This window comes from Ornithorhynchus anatinus, chromosome 10, assembly GCF_004115215.2.
Source record: "Ornithorhynchus anatinus isolate Pmale09 chromosome 10, mOrnAna1.pri.v4, whole genome shotgun sequence".
NCBI lineage: Eukaryota > Metazoa > Chordata > Mammalia > Monotremata > Ornithorhynchidae > Ornithorhynchus > Ornithorhynchus anatinus.
In genome coordinates, this window is record NC_041737.1 from 56,823,549 (window position 1) to 56,842,775 (window position 19,227).

At 53.4% G+C, this 19,227-nt stretch overlaps 1 protein-coding gene across 1 annotated transcript; it reads right to left on the reverse strand.

The window, feature by feature from the left end:
- Positions 1 to 13,266, reverse strand: KRT79 (keratin 79). The gene is made up of 9 exons (XM_029073186.1): positions 12,758 to 13,266; positions 10,436 to 10,656; positions 7,542 to 7,602; positions 6,350 to 6,445; positions 4,980 to 5,144; positions 3,931 to 4,056; positions 2,435 to 2,655; positions 1,731 to 1,765; positions 1 to 964 (listed from the first exon to the last, which is right to left on the reverse strand). Exons 1-9 carry the CDS (start codon positions 13,241 to 13,243, stop codon positions 729 to 731), a joined length of 1,647 nt encoding a protein of 548 aa, XP_028929019.1. The 5' UTR covers positions 13,244 to 13,266; the 3' UTR covers positions 1 to 728.
- Between the last annotated feature and the right edge of the window lie 5,961 nt (positions 13,267 to 19,227).

The window sequence follows — 19,227 nt, forward strand, 5'->3', positions numbered from 1 at the left end:
TGATGCTTCCAAGATAGCTTTATTGCTCCCACACCCGCCTTCCGGCTGAAAGCTTTGGGGGCCTAGCAAGTGCCGCGACTTCTAGGTGAGTAAATACGGTACGGAGCCCCCCCACCCCCACCACTGCCACCGCTCCCGGCCTCGAGGGTCTGGGGAAGCAGAGGAGGGGGTTCGGTGAAAGCCAGGAGAGACAACGGGACCAGGTGAGCACTGTTGCAGATAGCGGACCCCCAAAACCCACTCACCAGATCCGCCTTCTGTGCTGGCATGGGGGACCCCGGTGCCAATAACTGGCATGTGTCAGAGTGATCTAGAATCTGGGTTGCCTCTGTCGCCACCCCCCACTCCCCAAACTGGTTTCATACCAGTTATCACCTTTCCCAGACCCTCCTAGTGGGGGAAGGGGAATGGAGAGGGGGACCGTGAAATGCAAATTGCATGCAAGTCATATGTATGGTAAGCTGATTACATGCAGATATATATAGGGGCCATGCTGGAGGCCTCCTGGCTCATCTTTGTCTGGAATGCGAAATAATGCATGCAAATATACACAGATGAGCTCACTCTGGGCCCTTCCTGAATGTGGTTTTCTGGGAAGTCTTCCTGGAGGCTGCAGGCTTAGGGGGTGACTGTGGGAGGGGACATGGGGCAGGGGGTGCTGGCGAGGAAGAGAGAGGGGGCATGCGGGTCATTGGAGCTGTGGTCGGTCTCCCCGTGGACTGTGGGCATCAGTATCTCCGGCTGGAGGACTTGACCGTGGTGGTCATGGACTTCTTGATGACCGAGGTGCTGCCTGGCCCGGACCCGCCCTTGGCCACACCGTAGCCACCGCCCCCTCCGCCGACCGAGCCGTAGCCCGAGCTGTAGCCCGAGCCGTAGCCTCCCTTCACGCCGCTGCTCACGCTGCCTCCAAAGCCGACCCGGCAGGCCCCTCCGGAGACGGTGCTGGAGCTGCCCGACACGGCTGTGGAGAGAAGGCCAGGAAGAAATCGGGCGGGAGCTCCAGAGGAAATCAGGTGGCTCAGGCAAAATCAGGCAGTGGGGCTAAACGGGTCATTGGGGGTCAAGGAAATCAGGCAGGGGGGTTAAGAGAAATCAGGCAGAGGATCAGAAAGAAATCAGTCAGTGGGACTAAAGGACATGAGGCAGTGGGATTAAAAGAAATCAGGCAGCTAGGGATTGGAAAGAAGTCAGTGGGACTAAAGAAAATGAGGCAGCGGGAGTAAAAGACCGTGAGCTCATTGTGGGCAGGGGCAGGGATTGTCACTCGATATTGTTGTATTGTACTTTCCCAAGCATTTAGTACAGTGCTCCGCACACAGTAAGCGCTTAATCAACACGATTGAATGAATGAGTGAATGAATAAAAGAAATCAGGTAATGCGACTCAAAGAGACCAGGCAACGGGCCTACAGGAAACCAGGCACTGAAGCTTCAAAAACTGTGAATCAGGAGCCCTGCCTCTCCTGTGACTAGGAGGGGAATTGTGGGAGGGGGCTACAGACCCAGGAGACCTGGGGGGCGTGGGAAGGGGCAGGGGAGCCTAAAAGGAAGAGAGAGGGGCAAGCCTTGGGGGAGGCCACATGGGCAGGAGAGTTAAGCAAGTCCTCCCCCACATCCACCCCCACCCAGCTAGGTACTTCTCTGCCTGGAAGGCTTGCTGATCCTCCACAATGCACACACAAACACACACACACACACACAGAAAGGGGTGTGTGCTGGGATACTTACAGATGCTGATAGCACTTGGACACTCTCCAGACATCCTGGGGAAAGGTAGAAACTGGGCATCAGGGGTCCTGACCCCAGCAAGCATATATCCCTTCTGCCCTTCCACCCCTCTCCACCCCCACTGGATAGCCCACCCTTGTAAATAGTCTTCCCCTGCCTACCAGCCCCGGGGTAAATAATAATGATGGCATTTGTGAAGTGCTTACTATGCACCCAGCACTGCTCTAAGCACTGCTCTAAGCTAGGGTTAGGGTACCGGTGCCGGAGGGGGCCACCAGGGAAGAAGCAATGCGGCCTAGTGGATAGAACCCGGGCCTGGGAGTCAGAAGGACCTGGGTTCTAATCCCAGCTCTGCCCCTTGTCTGCTCTGTGACCCTGGGCAAGTCACTTCATTTCTCTGGGCCTCAATCCCCTCATCAGTAAAATGGGGATTAAGACTACGAACTCAATGAGACGGGGACTGTGTCCAATTTTATTAACTTGTAACTATCCCTGTGCTTACAACAGTGCCAGGCACATAGTAAGTGCTTAACAAGTACCATTATTATCATTATTATTACTCTTCTTACCAGGTGGAAAAACCCAGCAGCCTGGCTCTCGGCACCACCGGTTTACATGGGGCGGGGGGCAACCGCGATGGGAGACTGGCAGGAGGCCGGGCCCACCTGAACCCCCCCGTGAATCCCCTCTCCGTGCCCCCCTACCTGCTCTCCTCGCACTCCAGCAGCTTCCGGTAAGTGGCAATCTCCACGTCCAGTGCCAGCTTGACATTCATCAGCTCCTGGTAATCCTTCAAGAGCCGGGCCAGCTCTTCCTTGGAATTGTGCAGGGCGGCTTCCAGGTCAGCCCACTTGGCCTGGGCGTCCTTGATGGCCATATCCCCGCGCTGCTCCGCATCCGCGATGGCCGTCTGCAGCTGCTGGCACTGCAGGGGCAGGAAGGTGTGGGCCGGGGCAGTTACCTTCCCCTGACTCAACTCACACTATCTGGAGCCGGGGGGATCTCCCCACTTCCCTCCGTCACTTGGTCGGGAAGCACCAGGAGACGAGAAGCAGCGCGGCTTAGTGGGTAGAACACAGGCCTGGGAATCAGAAGGAACTGTGTTCTCATCCCGGCTCCGCCACATATCTACTGTGTGACCTTGCACAAGTCACTTCACTTCTCTGAGCCTCAGTTCCCTCATCTGGAAAATTGGGATTAAGAGTATGAGCCCCAAATGGGACAGGGACCTGATTAACTTATATCTACCTTAGTGCTTAGAACTGCGCTTGTCACATAGTAAATGCTTAACAAGTACCATAACACATATATATGTTTAAGTCCTTTCTGTTGTCTGATCTCAATTTTTCCTGGCAGCACTCTGCTGGGGCATGTAAGACTCCAGATCCTCACTCTGAGGAATCCTGTCTGTCTGTAACTGATTGTTTTACCCACTGAGACTGTAATTTCCACCTCTTTTCCTACTCAGAACTACCATCTGTTTGATCATTTCTACCTATGTTTCCCCCAGTTTAAGGCTATTCATGCCTTCCAAATACTCCCAGAATTCTCATTTCAGTGCTCTGACAAAAGCAAGGATCCAGTCCAGGGATGAACATTCAATAGTTGCTCAGTACGTTCTCTTTTTCCACCAGGTGTCTAGCACAGCACTTTGGCTTATAGCAGATGCTCAGCACTACACTCTGCACACAGTAGGCACAGTGCTCTGAACATAGTAGGTGCCCAGTACAACACTCTGCATACAATAGGTGAGAAGCAGCATGGCCTAGCGTATAGAGCACAGGCCTGGTGTCCAGGAGGATCTGGGTTCTAATTCTGACTCTGCCATTTGGCTACTGTGTGATCTTGGGCAAGTCACTTCATTTCTCTATGCTTCAGCTCCCACAACGGTAAAATGGGGGGAAAGACTGTAAGCCACTTGTGGGACAGGGACTATGTCAACCTGATTAGCTTGTATCTATTCTGATGCTTAGAACAGTGTAAGTGTATTAACCTATAACACACACACAGAAAAAAATGGGTGTCCAGCACAGTGCTCTCTATACGGTAGGTGGCTAGCACAATGCTCTGCCAACCGTAGCCATCCAGCACAGCACATAATCCTGGTGATATTAATACTGAATGCCCTCACCTCCCAATCTCCCAACCCCCAGCCCCAGGGGCCCCACCCCAGCCTCTGGCCTCCCGACCCCGGGCCCACCTGCTTCTTGGCCGTGTCGATCTCACTCTGCAGCCGCTGGATTGTGCGGGTCAGCTCCGAGATCTCATTCTTGGTATCACGCAGATGGTCGCCGTGTTTGCCGGCGGTGACCTGCAGCTCCTCGTACTGGAAGGGAGGAGAGCGGCATGAGCCAGGCCTTTGGCCGGTCAGTCCATCAGTCAATCATATTTACTGAGCACTTACTGGGTGCAGAGGATTGTACTAAGCGCTTGGGAGACTGTAAGCAAGCTATCTGTTCCCCTGGACAGATCCTCAAGATCTGCTTGCCAACTGCCAAACTGAGACTCGTTGGGACTCAATGGAAGTAGTGTGGGCTAGTGGAAAGAGCACGGGAATCCGAAGACCGGGGTTCCAGTTTCGACTCCATCACTTTTCTGCTGCGAGACCTTGGACAAGTCACTTAACTACTCTGTGCCTTCATTTCCTCATCTGTAAAATGGGGATTCGGTACCTATTCTCCCTCCATCTTAGTCTGTGAACCCTGAGTGGGGCAGGGACTGTATCTGATGTGATTACTTTGTATCTACCTCAGTGCTTAGCACATAGTGAGTGTTTAACAAATACTGCCATTATTATTATTAATTTTATCAAGCTTAGCAATTTGGAGCTGTCAGCAGATTTGGACATCCTGGGGGTCTTTGTGGCCCCAGCCCCTCTGGAGATCTCTGCAGAAACAATCCCTCTGGGGGTTTCTGCATCTCTGGATGTGTCTGCAGCTTGTCTGCAGTTGGCTCCTCTGGGGGGCAGTTTCTGTGTCTCTGGGAGTCTCTGCATCTCTGGAAGTCTCTGTAGCCCCAGTCTCGCTGGGTTCTCTGCATCCTGGCCCCTCTGGAGGGGTCTTTGGGTTTCTGGGGGTCCCTGTATCTCTGGAGGTCTCTGCTTCCCCAGTCCCGCTGGTGTTTCTGAAGCTCCGACCCCACTGGGGGAGGGGGGCGCTCTGTGTTTCTGGGGGGTCTCTGCCTCTCTGGGCGTCTCTGCAGCCCCGGCCCCTCTGAGGATCTCTGTGTCTGTGGGGGTCTCTCACTCACTTGGCTCTGGTACCAGGACTCGGCCTCGGCCCGGCTCCTCCGGGCGATCTCCTCGTACTGGGCCTTGACCTCGGCGATGATGCCGTCCAGATCCAGGCAGCGGTTGTTGTCCATGGACAGGACCACGTTGGTGTCGCTGACGTGGGTCTGCACCTGGGACAGCTCCTGTCGGGACACGAGCCCCCAGAGTTGGTTTGCCGGAACCCCCTCCCGGCAGCCCCCCTCACCATCCCCCCCCGCCTTGCTGCTCCTCGGGGAGAGGCGGGGACCAAGCCCGGGATTGAGTTCCCACTGGGTGGCCTTGATCCAACTGCTGCCATTCCTCCTGTGAGGAACTTCTTCCGTCTTCCTCCTCCTCCATGCAAAACTGCATCCCTCCCCTCTGTCACAGTTGGTGAAAATACACCTTCTCCAGGAAGTCTTCCCAGATTACCAACCCCCCCCACAAGTTCCATCTGTCTCCATGGACTCTGATCCTTCCCGCTCCCAAAGCAGCAGGGCCTAGTGGATAGAGCACAGGCCTGGAAGTCAGAAGGCCATGGGTTCTAATTCCAGCTCTGCCATTTCTTTGCGGTGTGACCTTGGGCAAGTCACTTCACTTCTCAGTGCCTCTGTTACCTCATCAGTAAAACGGGGATTGAATCTGCATGCCCCATGTGAAACAGGGACTGTATCCAATTTGGTTTGCTTTTATCTCCCCCAGGGCTTAGTACAGTGCCTGGCACATAGTAAGTACTTCACAAATACCACGATTATTATTATTCTGTCTGACCTCGTGTTCACGCTCATGTGGGTCAGACATGGTCTCTGCCTCAGCATTTTGTGTCTCTGAGTGTGTGTGTGTGTGTGTGTGTGTGTGTGTGTTTCTCCTTAATCAATCAAGCAATCATGCTTATTGAGTACTTACTGTGCGTGGTGCACTGTAATAAATGCTCGGGAGAGTGCAATATAACAGAGTTAGTGGAAGCATTCCTCGCCTACAGTGAGCTTCTCCCTCTGCCCCACCTTCAGCCCAGCTTAGTGAGTGTGAGCGTGTGTGTACGTGTGGGTGCGTGCATGTCCTGTCTCCCCATAAGAATGGCAGCCCCTTGAGGGCGGGGACCATGTCACCTCCTCCCTCTGTCCCTCCCCACAGCCCAGGGCTCTGCCCACCATGAGTGCCCAGGAAACACAAGGGACACACCGACCTCCTAACTCAATTTCTCCATCTGGGAAATGGGGAAGACGATCCTGCCCGCCAAAATACCCCAGGCCCAAATCTCGAGGCCCCTACACACCGTCTGACCCAGTGGCCTTAATGCCCTCGTCCAATCATTGCAGAGTAGCAAATCGCTCCTGTCCCAGGATTGCCCAGTGGCCGGGGACCTTACCGCCTCATAGAGACATCTCAGGAAGTTGATCTCCTCCGTCAGAGTTCCCACCTTGGCCTGCAGGTCCACCCTGCCCATGTAGGCTGCGTCCACGTCCTGGGGGGTACAGGAGAAGGGGAAGAGAGACTATGTTTGGGAAATGGGGGATTCCTGGGGGTCAGATCCAGGCTGTTTGGTGGGTTTTGGTGGCAGAATGGGGTAAGAGAAGGCTGGGGTCTGTGTAAATTGCAGGATGTCTCCTTTAGAAAGGGGTGGAATTATTGGGATTCTCTGGACATGAGAGGTCATCTTGTCCACCCCCCTGGCTTCAGGCTGAAAGCATTTTAAGGGTGGTTAAGGAGTAGGGAGGGGCATCTCTCCTTTGCTTGGAGACTCCAACAGCCGCTCCTCCTCCTCCTGGTGCCGCAACCTTTGGGGTGAGAGTTTTTTCTGATATCTAACCTCCCTCCTTCCTACTGCAGTCAACCCTATTTCCCCCTGCTTATCCCCAGAGGAGGCAGAAGCCAATCTGACCATCTTTCTACCACCCTCTTGGGATGCCTTGAGGTCCTTTGCTCCAGAGGGTGGGTAATCCATCCCGTGGCTTCTCCCTCCAGCTTCTCGCCACAGGGCTTGGTCCCAGTGGCAGACAGAAATGAAAGCCTTTCCAGGAACAATATGTAGTCAACTCTAGCCAAAATGGTCTGTCAAGGGAAGAGGTTGAGGCTATTGATTCTATTAGTGGATTTGGATTATCTGCCTAATGTAGCTTATCCGCACTGCTGGTTTATCTGCATTCTCCCCATTCTTAAATCATCGAGCAGTTTGTTCTTTGTTGAGAACCAGCCTGGCTTGGTGGAGAGAGCATGGTCCCGGGAGTAAGGAAAACTTGGGTTCTAATCCCGGCTCAGCCACATGTCTGCTGTGTGACCTTGGGCAAATCACTTCACTACTCTGGGCCTCAGTTCTCTCATCTGGAAAATGGGGATTAAGAGAGTGAACCCCAAGTGGAACAGGGACTGTGTCCAATCTGATTGTTGTGTCTACCCCAGCACTTAGAACAGTGCTTAGCACATAGTAAGTGCTTAACAAGTAACATTATTACTATTAATTATTATTCTTCTGTTCAAAACTGTCCTCCTTAATCAGCTTCTGCTGGAGCTCTTTATAGAGCAGGGCATCTCCAGACCATTTTCCTAGCCCCCCGACTCACTTTCTTGAGCACCACAAACTCATTCTCTGCCGCCGTTCGCTTGTTGATTTCATCTTCATACCTGTGCCCGCAAAGGAGAAGATTTATGTCAGATAGGCTCTTCACCCCACTGGTTAGAATGGAAGTGTCTTATGGTCAGAGAATATGTCACTTCTTTGTTTAGTACAAAAGCTTAGTACAGTGCCCCGTACCCAGCGGGTGTTCAAAAGCACTTCAATTCTCTGTGCCTCAGTTTCCTCATCTGCGATGGGGATTAGATGCCTGTTCTCCTACTGTGAGCCCCATGTGGGACCTGATTGTTCTGAACCTACCCCAGCTCTTAGTACAGTGTTTGGCATAAAGAAGGGCTTAACAGATATCACAGTTATTACTATTATACCTTGGTTTTTGTATATCACTTTTATTCCCAAAGTGCTTTCCCATGAATTATCTCATTTTCATCCTCCCAACAACCTTATAATATTGGTAGAAAGGCAGGAATTATTATCCCCATTTGGGAGATGAAGAAACCGAGGTTCAGAGATGTTGAGTTACCCATGGTCACTCAGCAGGTCTGTGGCAGAGATGGGATTCGAACTCAGGTCCACTGACAACCGGCCAAACCCTCTTCCACTACACCACACTGCCTCCCCTGCTATTACTTCTACTTCTCTGGCAACTACATCAACCACTACTCTCCCAAGAGGCCCTCGACATCTCCATCCTCTGCCCCCAACCCTGACAGCAGCTTCCAGCTCCAAAAAACTTTGGAGCTCCTGAAAATTCCCCCTTCTCGACTATAAACTCACCGTGGGCAGAAAACCTATTTACCAACTCAGAAAGTGTTCAATAAATACGACTGATTTTGAATGAGGCATCTCTGAGGAGTTTATGGCTTATTCATATTGGGTGAGCTCACTGTATGTCCAGTTGAGTGGAAGAAAACTCACTGTGGGCAGGGGATGTGTCTGTTACGTTGTTATATTGTACTCTCCCAAACACTTAGTACAGTGCTCTGCACACAGTAAGTGCTCAGTAAATAGGATTGACTGACTGGCAGATTGACTTCTGGCTTTCACCTCTCCAGATGCCTTTGCCTCAGCTATCTCATTGCTCCTGCAAGACGGAAAGAGGGATCGGGAAGGGAGAAAGAGGCTCAGTGAGGTTCAACAACTAGACTAAGGTTACACAGCAGGACCAGGACTTGAATCCAGGGCATCTTGCCTCCCGATCTTCCCTTTTTTAAAATTTAAATGGTATCTGTTAAGTGCTTACTATGCGATGGGGACAGTACTAAACCCTGGAGTAAGGTGAGGCTCAGTCTTAATCCCCATTTTGCAGATGAGGTAACTGTGGCAGAGAATAGTGAAGAGACTTGTCCAAGGTCACAGAGCAGACAAGTGGCAGATCCGGGATTAGAACCCAGGTCCGCTGACTCCCAGACTCCCGCTCTATCTTCTAGGCCACGCTACTTCTCATATTTCTATTTCTCTTACTTCCCACTAGACCGTGCTTCTCTTATTTGGTTGATTCTCTGGGTTTCTCTTGTGGGCTCTTGGGGGGTGGGGAGGTTCGGTAGACAAAAACAGGTTGGGAGGGTGAGGAAGATGGGAAGGGGGAGGCCTGATTGCGCATAGGCGGAGCTGTCTCAGAAGCAGGAGCAGCAGCACAGTGGTGGCTGAAAGTGTGGGTTCCTAAACCAGTCCTCTTTCCTCCTTCTCCCCAACACTCCGCACCCTTGGCCCTGACAGCAGGGTGGTTGACTGGGGGAGAAGGGGCTTAGTGGGGGCTCCTACCTTAAGGCCCCCGGCCCCCTGCCCCGGTCCCAGGCCCAGCCCCACCCCAGCTCCAGCACCACCAGTGCAGGTGAGGAGCCAAGAGGCAGCCAGCCAGTGCACACCCACATCCCTGACCTCTGCTCCAACCCCCAAGGCTCCTGCGAAGGCGGAGAGGGTGGCGTGGGCAGGGCTGGCAGACTTGAAGGATTTGACCCGGAGGGTAGCCCCTGGCCCTCCCCCACCCCCTCACCTGCTGTCTCCCTTTCCCCCTGCCCCTCCTCAATCTCTTCAGCCCATTGTCTCATTCATTCAATAGTATTTATCGAGCGCTTACTATGTGCAGAGCACTGTACCAAGCACTTGGAATGTACAATTTGGCAACAATCTCCCTCTCCCCGTGGTCCTTGCCCCCTTCCCCGGCACCATGAGCCCCTACCCCCTTCTCCTTAGAAGCACTCTGGCCCAGTGGAAAGATCCAAGCCTGGGAGTCGGCAGACCTGAGTTCTAATCCCAGCTCTACCACCTGTCTGCTGTGTGACCTTGGGTAAGTCACTTAATCCTCCGTGCCTCAGTTCCCTCATCTGTAAAATGGGGATTAAGACTGTGAGCCTCATGTGGGACATGGATTGTGTTCAACCTGATTAGCTTGTATCTACCCCAGCCCTTAGCACAGTGTCCGGCACATTGTTAGGGCTTAACAAATACCATTAAAAAAAAACCCTATCTCCAGCCTTTGCTCCCTGCCCGAAGAACCCCCGGCATCAGTCGATTGTGTTTAGTGAGTGCTTACTGTGTGCAGAGCACTGTACTAAGCGCTTGGGAGAACAATATAACAGACACTTTCCCTGCCTACAATGAGGTGACAGTCTAGAGGGCTCCCCCCAATCCGCCCCAGCCCCTCCTCTCAGCCAGGCCCCAGCCCAGACTCCAGGTTCCACCACTTGTCTGCTGTGTGACCTTGGGCAAGTCATTAGCTTCTCTGGATCCCAGTTACCTCATCTGTAAAATGGGGATTAATACTGTGAGCCCCAAATGGGACGGGGACTATATCCAACCTGATCACCTTGTACCTACCCCAGCGCTTAGCGGAGTGCCTGGCACTTAGTAAATGCTTAACAAATATCAATTATTACTCACTTGTTTTTGTATTCATCCAGCAAATCCTGCATGCTCTTGAGCTCGGAGTCCAGCCGTCCCCTCTCGCTCTGCAGACAGTCCAGCTGGCGCCGCAGGCTGCTCTGGTAGCTTTCAAAGATGGGGTCTAGGTTGCTCTTGGTCACCCCCGTGCCCTGGCCCTGCTGCTGCAGCAGCTCCCACTTGGTCTCCAGCACCTTGTTCTGCTGCTCCAGGAAACGCACCTACAGAGAGAGTGGGGAAGAGATGCATTCCTCAGTCCCCTCAGACAGCCTCTGCAGATTGAACCCCGATCTAGCAGCCCGCCATCACGACTACCAGCCTGCCCACAATCCCCGTGAAAACAGCGAGAATGGGGCAATTGCGACCGGTCCCCGATGGCTTAGCGTGAGTTTCATCCCCAAACTTCATCCCCAAGAGCAGCAGAGAAGCAGCGTGGCCTAGTGGAAAAACCCCAGGCCCGGGAGTCAGAAGGACCTGGGTTCTAATCCTGACTCTGCCACGTCTGCTGTGCGGCCTTGGGCAAACCACTTCACCGGCTTGGTGGAAAGAGCACGGGTTTGGGAGTCAGAGGACGTTGATTCTAATCCCGGCTCCGCCACTTATCAGCTGTGTGACTTCGAGCAAGTCACTTCACTTTTCTGGGCCTCAGTTATTCATCTCTAAAATGGGGATTGAGACTGTGAGCCCCATGTGGGACAACCTGATTACCTTGTATTTACCCCAGCTCTTAGAACAGTGCTTGGCACATAGTAAGCACTTAACAATTACCAGCATCATCATCATCACTTCTCTGTGCCTCAGTTCGTTCATTTGTAAAATGGGGATTAAGACTGTGAGCCTCATGTGGACAGGAGCCGTGTCCAATGTGATAATCTTGTACCTACCCCAGGATTTAGAACAGTGCCTGGCACATAGTAAGTCCTTAAGAAATGCCACAATTATTATTATTAAAAATAATAACGGTGGGATTTGTTAAGGGCCTACTATGTGCCAAGCAGTGCGGTAGATACGATACAGTCGGGTTGGACCCAGTCCCTGTCCCACATGGGGCTCACAGACTTGCGGGGGAGGAAAGACATTTAATCTCTATTTTATGGACGAGGGAAATGAAGCGCAAGAGAAGATAACTGATTTGCCCAAGGTCACACAGCAGTCAAATGGTGGAGCTGGGTTAGGACCCCAGTTTCCTGACTCCCAGTCTTGCGTTCTACCCAATAGGTCACACTGCTTCCCAGGAGACGGGATCCCCGAGATCAGCGTGAGGTGAGAGCATTCTCCCCATGTTCCTGGGCAGGGAAACTGAAGCCCAGAGAGGTAGAGTGACCCCCTCAAGGTCACCCAGCAGACCTCAAACTCGCACCCACATCTCCTGACTTTCATCCAGCCTGACCCTTCAGCTTGGACCTTTGCCAAAATAGCCTTGAAGATAAATTCCCCTATCTACCACGGGCCAACGTTCCCACCAACCATGCCAAACATAGTATGGGACGGACAGGGCATCCGCCAGACACCTACCCCAACAGCCCACTCCATCCACCCCGTCAGCATGGACAAGTGGCGGGGAGGGGACACAGAAAATGGTCCCACGAATGAATGTTTAGCTTGCTTCCCTTGGAGCATGGATGGGAGGATGGAGGCAGGTGGATCATGAGGTCTCCCAAAGAAGAACCCCACTAGAAACTTGGGGTGCATCTTTCCCAATCACTCCTTCCCACTATCTGGGTTCTTTCCTCTGCTCCCTGATTTCCCTTGGGCCCAGACTCTCTCCCCTGGGGGTAATCGTCCAACACAATAATAATTGTGATATCTGTTAAGTGCTTATTATGGACCAGACACTGTACTAAGCGCTGGAATAGACACGAGGTAATCGGGTTGGACACATTCCCTTTCTCACAGTCACAGTCTTACTTTTCACTTTACAGATGAGTTAACTGAGGCAAAGAGAAGTTTAGTGACTTGCCCAAGGTCACACAACAGACAAGTGGCAGAGCCGGGATTAGAATCCAGGTCCTTCTGACTCCCAGGCCCGGGATCTATCTGCGCTGCTGGGGTAATAACAATAATAATAATGATGATGGTATCTGTTAAGCACTTCCTATGTGCCAAGCACTGTTCTAGACGCTGGGGGTACGTGATAGACTGGTCTCCTATCCCATTGCTGACCTCACGAGGGCAGGGGGCTGGGGGAGATGGGCCCCCCCGCTTACGCCAAGCCGGGAACCAGCGTCCAGCGCTTGGACCATGGGGTCTGACTGAGGCCATCTTGTCCATCCGCCGGCCTCCACGCCTGACCATCCCATTCCCTGGCTTTCCCCTGCCCACCTTGTCGATGAAGGAGGCGAACTTGTTGTTGAGGGTCTTGATCTGTTCGCGCTCTTGGGTCCGCACCCGCTGGATCTCAGGGTCGATCTCCACGTTCAACGGCTGCAGGAGGCTCTGGTTGATGGTCACGGCCTGGATGCCCCCAGGGGGGCAGGCGGGAAAGGCACCCCTCGGGGGCCCATACGTCCCTCCGAAGCCCCCCATCCCACAGGCCAAGCCGCCACCTCCCACCCCGAACCCACGGGCCCGGTCACCTCCAGCCACGCTGACCGAGATGCTCTTCCCGCCCCCAAGGTTGTAGAGGCTGCGGCTGCCGAAGCCTCCCCCGCCACTTCCTCGTGCCACGGTCACCGAGCTGAATGTGGTTCGGCAGCCGCCTCCCCCGCCACCGCTGGCCGAGGACGAGCTGAAGACCCTCTGGGACCCTCCCCCGCCTCGACGGCCGCCGTGGCCACTGTACACTTGGCGGGAGAATGTGGCTTTCATGATGCAATGAGGAAGGGGGGCGAGTTGGAGCTGGCTTTGAGGGGCACAGCGGAGAGGTGGCGAGGCCTTCCCGGCAACGGTCCCCTTTTATCCTTTCTGGGGAAGGGAGATGGTTGCCCCTGAGGAGGAGAGGCGGGGAGGCCGGGGGAGGAGCAGGTGATCATGTCTGCCACTGAGACACCCCTCCCCTTCCTCCATCCTCCCCTCATTGTGGTCCAGAGTTTGGGGGGGGGGGGCCCACGCTGAGAGTCCCTCCCCATTCCTGCCCCCACTCTCACCTTTCCCAATCCCCCCGCGTGCTCGATGCCGCCCTCCTGGCGATCTGCCTTTGGCATCGGCCGCTGGATTTTCCGCCCGGCCCAGCCGGGCGTCAATGCGGCTCTGTTTGCCGGAGCCGAGCCTCCCGCCCGGGGGGGCTGTCGCAATGCGAAGCGAAAGGTCCCCACACACACACACACACACACACTCCGCCCGCCCCCCGAGCCCCAAGGGCCCGCACACGCAGCAGGTGGCAGTCTGGGAGTTGGGCAATGGTACCTTGAAAGCTCAGGAGCTGGCACGTGGGTGGATGAGAGGGGAGGCCGGTGGGGACCCACCCTGAGATGGAGGGCACAGCCCCCCTCCCCTTGGATGACTTCCTGGATTTCATCGGTCTTCCTGGGCTGGGATGGTGTTAATAATAATAACTGTAGTATTTGTTGAGTGCTTACTATGTGCCAGGCATTGAACTGAGCGCTGGAGTGGATACAAGCAAATCAGGCTGGAGCTGGATCTTAATGGAGGGATGTGGCTGGGGGTGGAGGAACGGAAACCCTCATGGGGAAGGGGGATTTGGGGGGCACCCCAGCAACAGGTGCCAGCAGGAAAGGCCAGCAGTGGGCTTTGAGTCCCTCCTTTTTTTCATTCCCTGCCCATGAACTATCCCTCCACTGAGATTAAGATCAGGCCCAGCCCAACCCCAGTGAAGCCCAGTGAAGGCAGAAACAGTGAAGCCATGGACCAACAGAGTCCTGAACTAGGAAATCCTGGGTCCTGCGAAGCTCAGTAAAGCCCAGGTCCTGCAAAGCCCAAAAAAGCCCAGAATCGACAAAGCCCAAGACCAGAGAAGCTGTGGATCAGCAGAGCCCTAGACAAGTGAAACCCATGACCAGCAAAGCCTGGGCCCAGCAAAGCCCAGGGACTTGGAAGCCCAGGAACCAGTGAAGCCCAGGACCAGCAAATCCCAGGATCAGGGGAGCCCTGGACTAGTGAAATCCAGGACCAGCAAAGCCTGGGATCAGCAAAGTCTAGGGCCTGCCAAGTAGGGGACTGGTGAATCCCGGGACTAGGAAAACCAGGGAAAGGCCAGTGAAGCACAGAAGCAGTTAAGCTCTGGACCAGTAGAGCCCAGGACCAGCAAAACCAGGAACTAGTGAAGCCTGGGACCAAGCCTGGGACAAATGAAACCTGGGACCAGTAAAGCCCAGGACCAGCAAAGCTTGGGCATAGTGAAACCCAGGATTAGTGAAGCCCAGAAGCAGCAAAATCCAGCAAAGGCCAGGGTCAAGGCTAGAGGAATCTCTGGGCCAGAGATATGAGGGTCAAAGGGGTGGGGCGCTGGATGAAGCCTCTCAGGTTGGCAAAGAGGGAGGAGGGGTGCAGGACACCACAGAGGGGCTCGTTCACGGCCCCCTTCCCTCTCCTCACACCAGTTCCTCAAAGGTTCGAGCAAGGGCCCCCACCCCTCCCTATAACCAGGTCTCCCCCTGCTTAGCTCTAATAATAACAATAGTAAATATAGTATTTAAGTGTTTACTACATGTGAGGCACTGTACTAAGCTCTCTCTACCTCCCAGCAATTCCCCCCCTGAGTTCTGGGGTGACCTCTGGGCTCCCCTCGCTCCAGGTCTCATTCGACACTGTTGGGGTCTCCACCTCTCGACCTTCTGCTTCGTCAATGGGAGAGAAGAAGGAAGAGTCTGGGGCCGACCGGCATGGCAGCAGGGGGATTAGTTGGGGTGACCCCAGGGGGAAGGCAACCTGCCAGTGAAAGTGGGGGAGGTGTTTCCGAGCCACTTGTGGGCCGGAAGGAGTCCAAGAGGGTGGTCCCGGGACATTTGGCTCTTCCCACTCGCTCTGGCAGAGCCCCTGCGTCAGTCTGGATTGACTTCATCCTGAGCCAAATCCGACCCCCACTTCCTTCCCTCTCCCCCCAGCTCCCCCACCCCCACCCCCCCAGCTCCCCCGGGGCTTTACTGCTCTCCCACGGCCCAGCAAGGAAAGAGATAAGGCAGGAGAGAGCCAGAGGCATGCAGAGGAAGCAGATAAAAGGTCAGGAGGCGGAGAGGAGTGGAGGCGGCTGAGTGAGATGACTTCCATGCCTATCTCCTGTGTCTGTCTCCCCCTTTTCTTTCCCATGCCCGTCTCCTCCATGTCTCTCTCCCATGTCTCTCTCCCTTTTCTCTCCCATGTCTCTCTCTCCCATGTCCCCCTCTTAGTAATCAATCGGTCGTATTTATTGAGTTCTTATTCTGTGCAGAGCATTGTACTAAGCACTCTTGCTTCTCCTGAATCTTCCTCCACATCTCCCCCAGACTCTCTCTGCCACGTATTTTCCCCTATCTTTTCCTCTCTTTCTCCCCACACAAGCTTTCTCTCTCTCATTCTTTCAATCGTATTTATTGAGCACTTACTATGTGCAGAGCACTGTACTAAGCACTTCGAATGTACAACAATAGAGGCAATCCCTGCCCAACAATGGGCTCCCAGTCTCACCTTGGATTACAAAAAGAAGAGAGAGAGCAGCTTCCATTTTCCCATGTCTCATTGGAAATTTCAGACAAATGAAAACAAACTTCTCAGGGGGAAAGCTTGAGGAACAATAATAATTATTATTATTATAATTATGGTATTTGTTAAGCACTTACTATGCGCCAAGCACTGTTCTAAGCGCTGGGGTAGATACAAGGTAAGCAGGTTGTCCCACGTGGGGCTCTCAGTCTTCACCCCTATTTTACAGATGAGATCATTGAGGAACAGAGAAGCTAAGTGACTTGCCCCAAGTCACACAGCTGACAAGTGGCGGATACGGGATTAGAACCTATGACCTCTGACTCCCAAGCCCGGGCTCTTTCCACTAGGCCTCGCCGCTTCAGCAACTGGTGGCTCCCTCAGGAAGTTGTGTAGCTCGAAACATCAGCAGAGAATAGAGGGGTTTCTACAGATTTACAAATGAGTGTCTGTGCTAGGTTCCTGGGAGAGAGTCAGGGATGGAGAGGAGAATCAGGGGTGTTGAAAAGACTCCCAGGTCCGTGCCCTATCCACTAGTCCACGTAACCTTCCACGATTTCCCCACCCCATCTCTCCAACCCTCAGACCGGTCTCATCGGGCCCCACCCCACCCACTCAGTCCCACCCCCACCTCCGTCCATAGAGCCAGGGGTTGTCCATGTGTCTGTCCCCTCAGGTGCAGGACTCCCCAGGCGCAGTTCATAACTGAGGTGGGGTAACCTTGAGGGTTCCCAGCTTCTCAGAGGAAAAGGCTGAGTCTTCGGGGGTAAATGAGAACAGGACTCATGTCGACTGGACAAGCTGAATGGGAAGCAGCGGACCAGTGGGGGACGAGGACAGGCTGAACCATATTTGCAAGGTGGAGCTAAAATCTGAGTCTTCACCTGTGTGTGTTCTGAGTTCCAGTGATGCTTTTCCCAGGCCTTAGCTACGATGACCGCTAGAGTTGGAGGGATTCTCTCCAGGCACTGAGCTGGATCCCCGACTCTTATCACTCCACACTTACTCTTTTGGGGAAATCAACTGCTCTCACCCTTCAGCACACCCTTGCACTTGGATTTTATTCACCCCACCTTCAACCCCACAGCACTTATGTCCGGACCCATAATTTATTGGTATTAATGTTTGTCTTCCCCTCTAAGCTATAAGCTACTTGTGGGCAGGGAATGTGTCTCCCCACTCTATTATATAGTGCTTTCCCACGACCCACATGGATCTCACAGTCTTAGTCTCCATTTTATAGATGAGGGAACTGAGGCACAGAGAAGTGAAGCGACTTGCCCAAGGTCACACAGCAGACAACTGGCAGAGTCAGGATTAGAACCCAGGTCCTTCTGAGTCCCAGCTCCTTGCTCTATCCATCGGACCGTCCTGCCACTGGCCTCTTGTTTACACCCTCCCTCCTGCCTGGATTCTTTTCCCTCACATTGGCCAAACCACAGCTCTCCCCATCTTCAAAACCCTCCTGAAAGCCTCTCTCCTCCAGGAAGTCTTCCTGGATTCAGCTCCTCCTTCCGCCTTCCCTGGTGGCTGCCGTCCTTCCCACTGAGGTTTATACATCAATCTGTTGCACTCTTAGATAGCCTTATCTGCTATAATTAACCCACCCTTAATCATGTACTGTTTCACTCTTCTGAACTTGGGCATCCACTAGCCACAGTCTCGTTTCTCCTTGTCCAGCTTTTAGTGTTTGGCCTGTGTCTGTCCATCTCCCCCACTTAGCTGTAAACTCTTTGGGGCCGGGGACCTTGTCTGACTCAGTTGTACTCTCCCAAGGTTGCCATAATACTTGTGGTCTTTTTTAAGGAATTACTATGTGTCAAGCACTGTATTTAGCACTGGAGCAGATACAAGATAATCAGGTCCCACATAGGTCTCAAAGCCAAAGTCTCTTCTAAGTAGGAGAGAGAACGGGTATTGAATTCCAGTTTTGAAGATGAGGTAACAGAGAAGTGAAGTAATAATAATTCATAATTATGGGGTTCTTCAAGCGCTTATTATGTGCCAGGAATTGTACTAAGTGCTGGGGTAGATACAAGCAAATTGGGTTGGACACAGTCCCTGTCCCATGTGGGGCTCACAGTCTCGATCCCCATTTTACAGATGAGATAACTGAGGCATAGAGAAGTGACTTGCCCAAGGTCACACAGCAGACAAGTGGCAGAGCCAGGGTTAGAACCCATGACATTCTGACTCCCAGGCCCGGGCTCTATCCACCATGCCATGCTGCTTCTCAAATGACTTGCCCACAATCCCACAGCAGACAAGTGGCAGAGCTGGGATTAGAACCCAGGTCCTCTGACTCCCAGGCCAGTGCTGTTTTCACTGGGCCATGCTGCTTCTCTGGTACTCGGCTGTGCCCGTAGGAGCTGCTGAGTCAATACCAATGACTGAATGACTGATGGCCAAAAGCAGAAAGACTTTATTGAGACGCACGGCCCCGGGGCTCGGGAGAAATGGGAGCAGGCGGAAGAGGAAGAGGCAAGGAACGGAAGACCTGGGAGAAGATGGGGGGGGGCTCTCAGCTCATTGTAGGCAAGGACAGTGCTCTGCACACAGTAAGCGCTCCCATAAAATCACCTCCTCCAAGAGGCGTTCCCAGACTGAGCTCCTCTTCCCCCTCTACTCCCTCTGCCATCCCCCCTTTACCTCTCCGCAGCTAAAGCCTCATTTTCCCCTTTTCCCTCTGCTCCTCCACCTCTCCCTTCCCATCCCCACAGCACTGTACTCATCCGCTCAATTGTATATATTTTCGTTATCCTATTTATTTTGTTAATGAATTGTACATCGCCTTGATTCTATTTAGTTGCCATCGGTTTTTACGAGATGTTCTTCCCCTTGACGCTGTTTAGTGCCATCGTTCTTGTCTGTCCGTCTCCCCCGATTAGACCGTAAGCCCGTCAAACGGCAGGGACTGTCTCTGTTGCCGACTTGTTCATCCCAAGCGCTTAGTACAGTGCTCTGCACATAGTAAGCGCTCAATAAATACTATTGAATGAATGAATAAGCGCTCATTAAATCCCACCCAGGATGTCGATGATGATGACTGGGGCTCTGCTCCTTCCTTGGGCCTGGAAGAGAATCCAATGGGTGTGGCGATGAAGGCTAATTGCTGGGAAGGCTCCACGGAGCCTACGAGAGTGTGTCAAGGAAGGCTAATTGCCAGGTAGCGGGATCTACCTGGTGGCTGGGGCCCTATTGCTTCACCGTCCTGC

Coding starts and splice junctions, on each gene's coding strand:
- KRT79 (XM_029073186.1), bottom strand. CDS start 13,243: ATGAAAGCCACATTCTCCCGCCAAGTGTACAGTGGCCACGGCGGCCGT. Junction 7,603..10,435: donor CTGGATGAATACAAAAACAA/GTGAGTAATAAT, acceptor TTGCGGGCACAG/GTATGAAGATGAAATCAACA. Junction 965..1,730: donor TCCAAGTGCTATCAGCATCT/GTAAGTATCCCA, acceptor TTCTCTCCACAG/CCGTGTCGGGCAGCTCCAGC.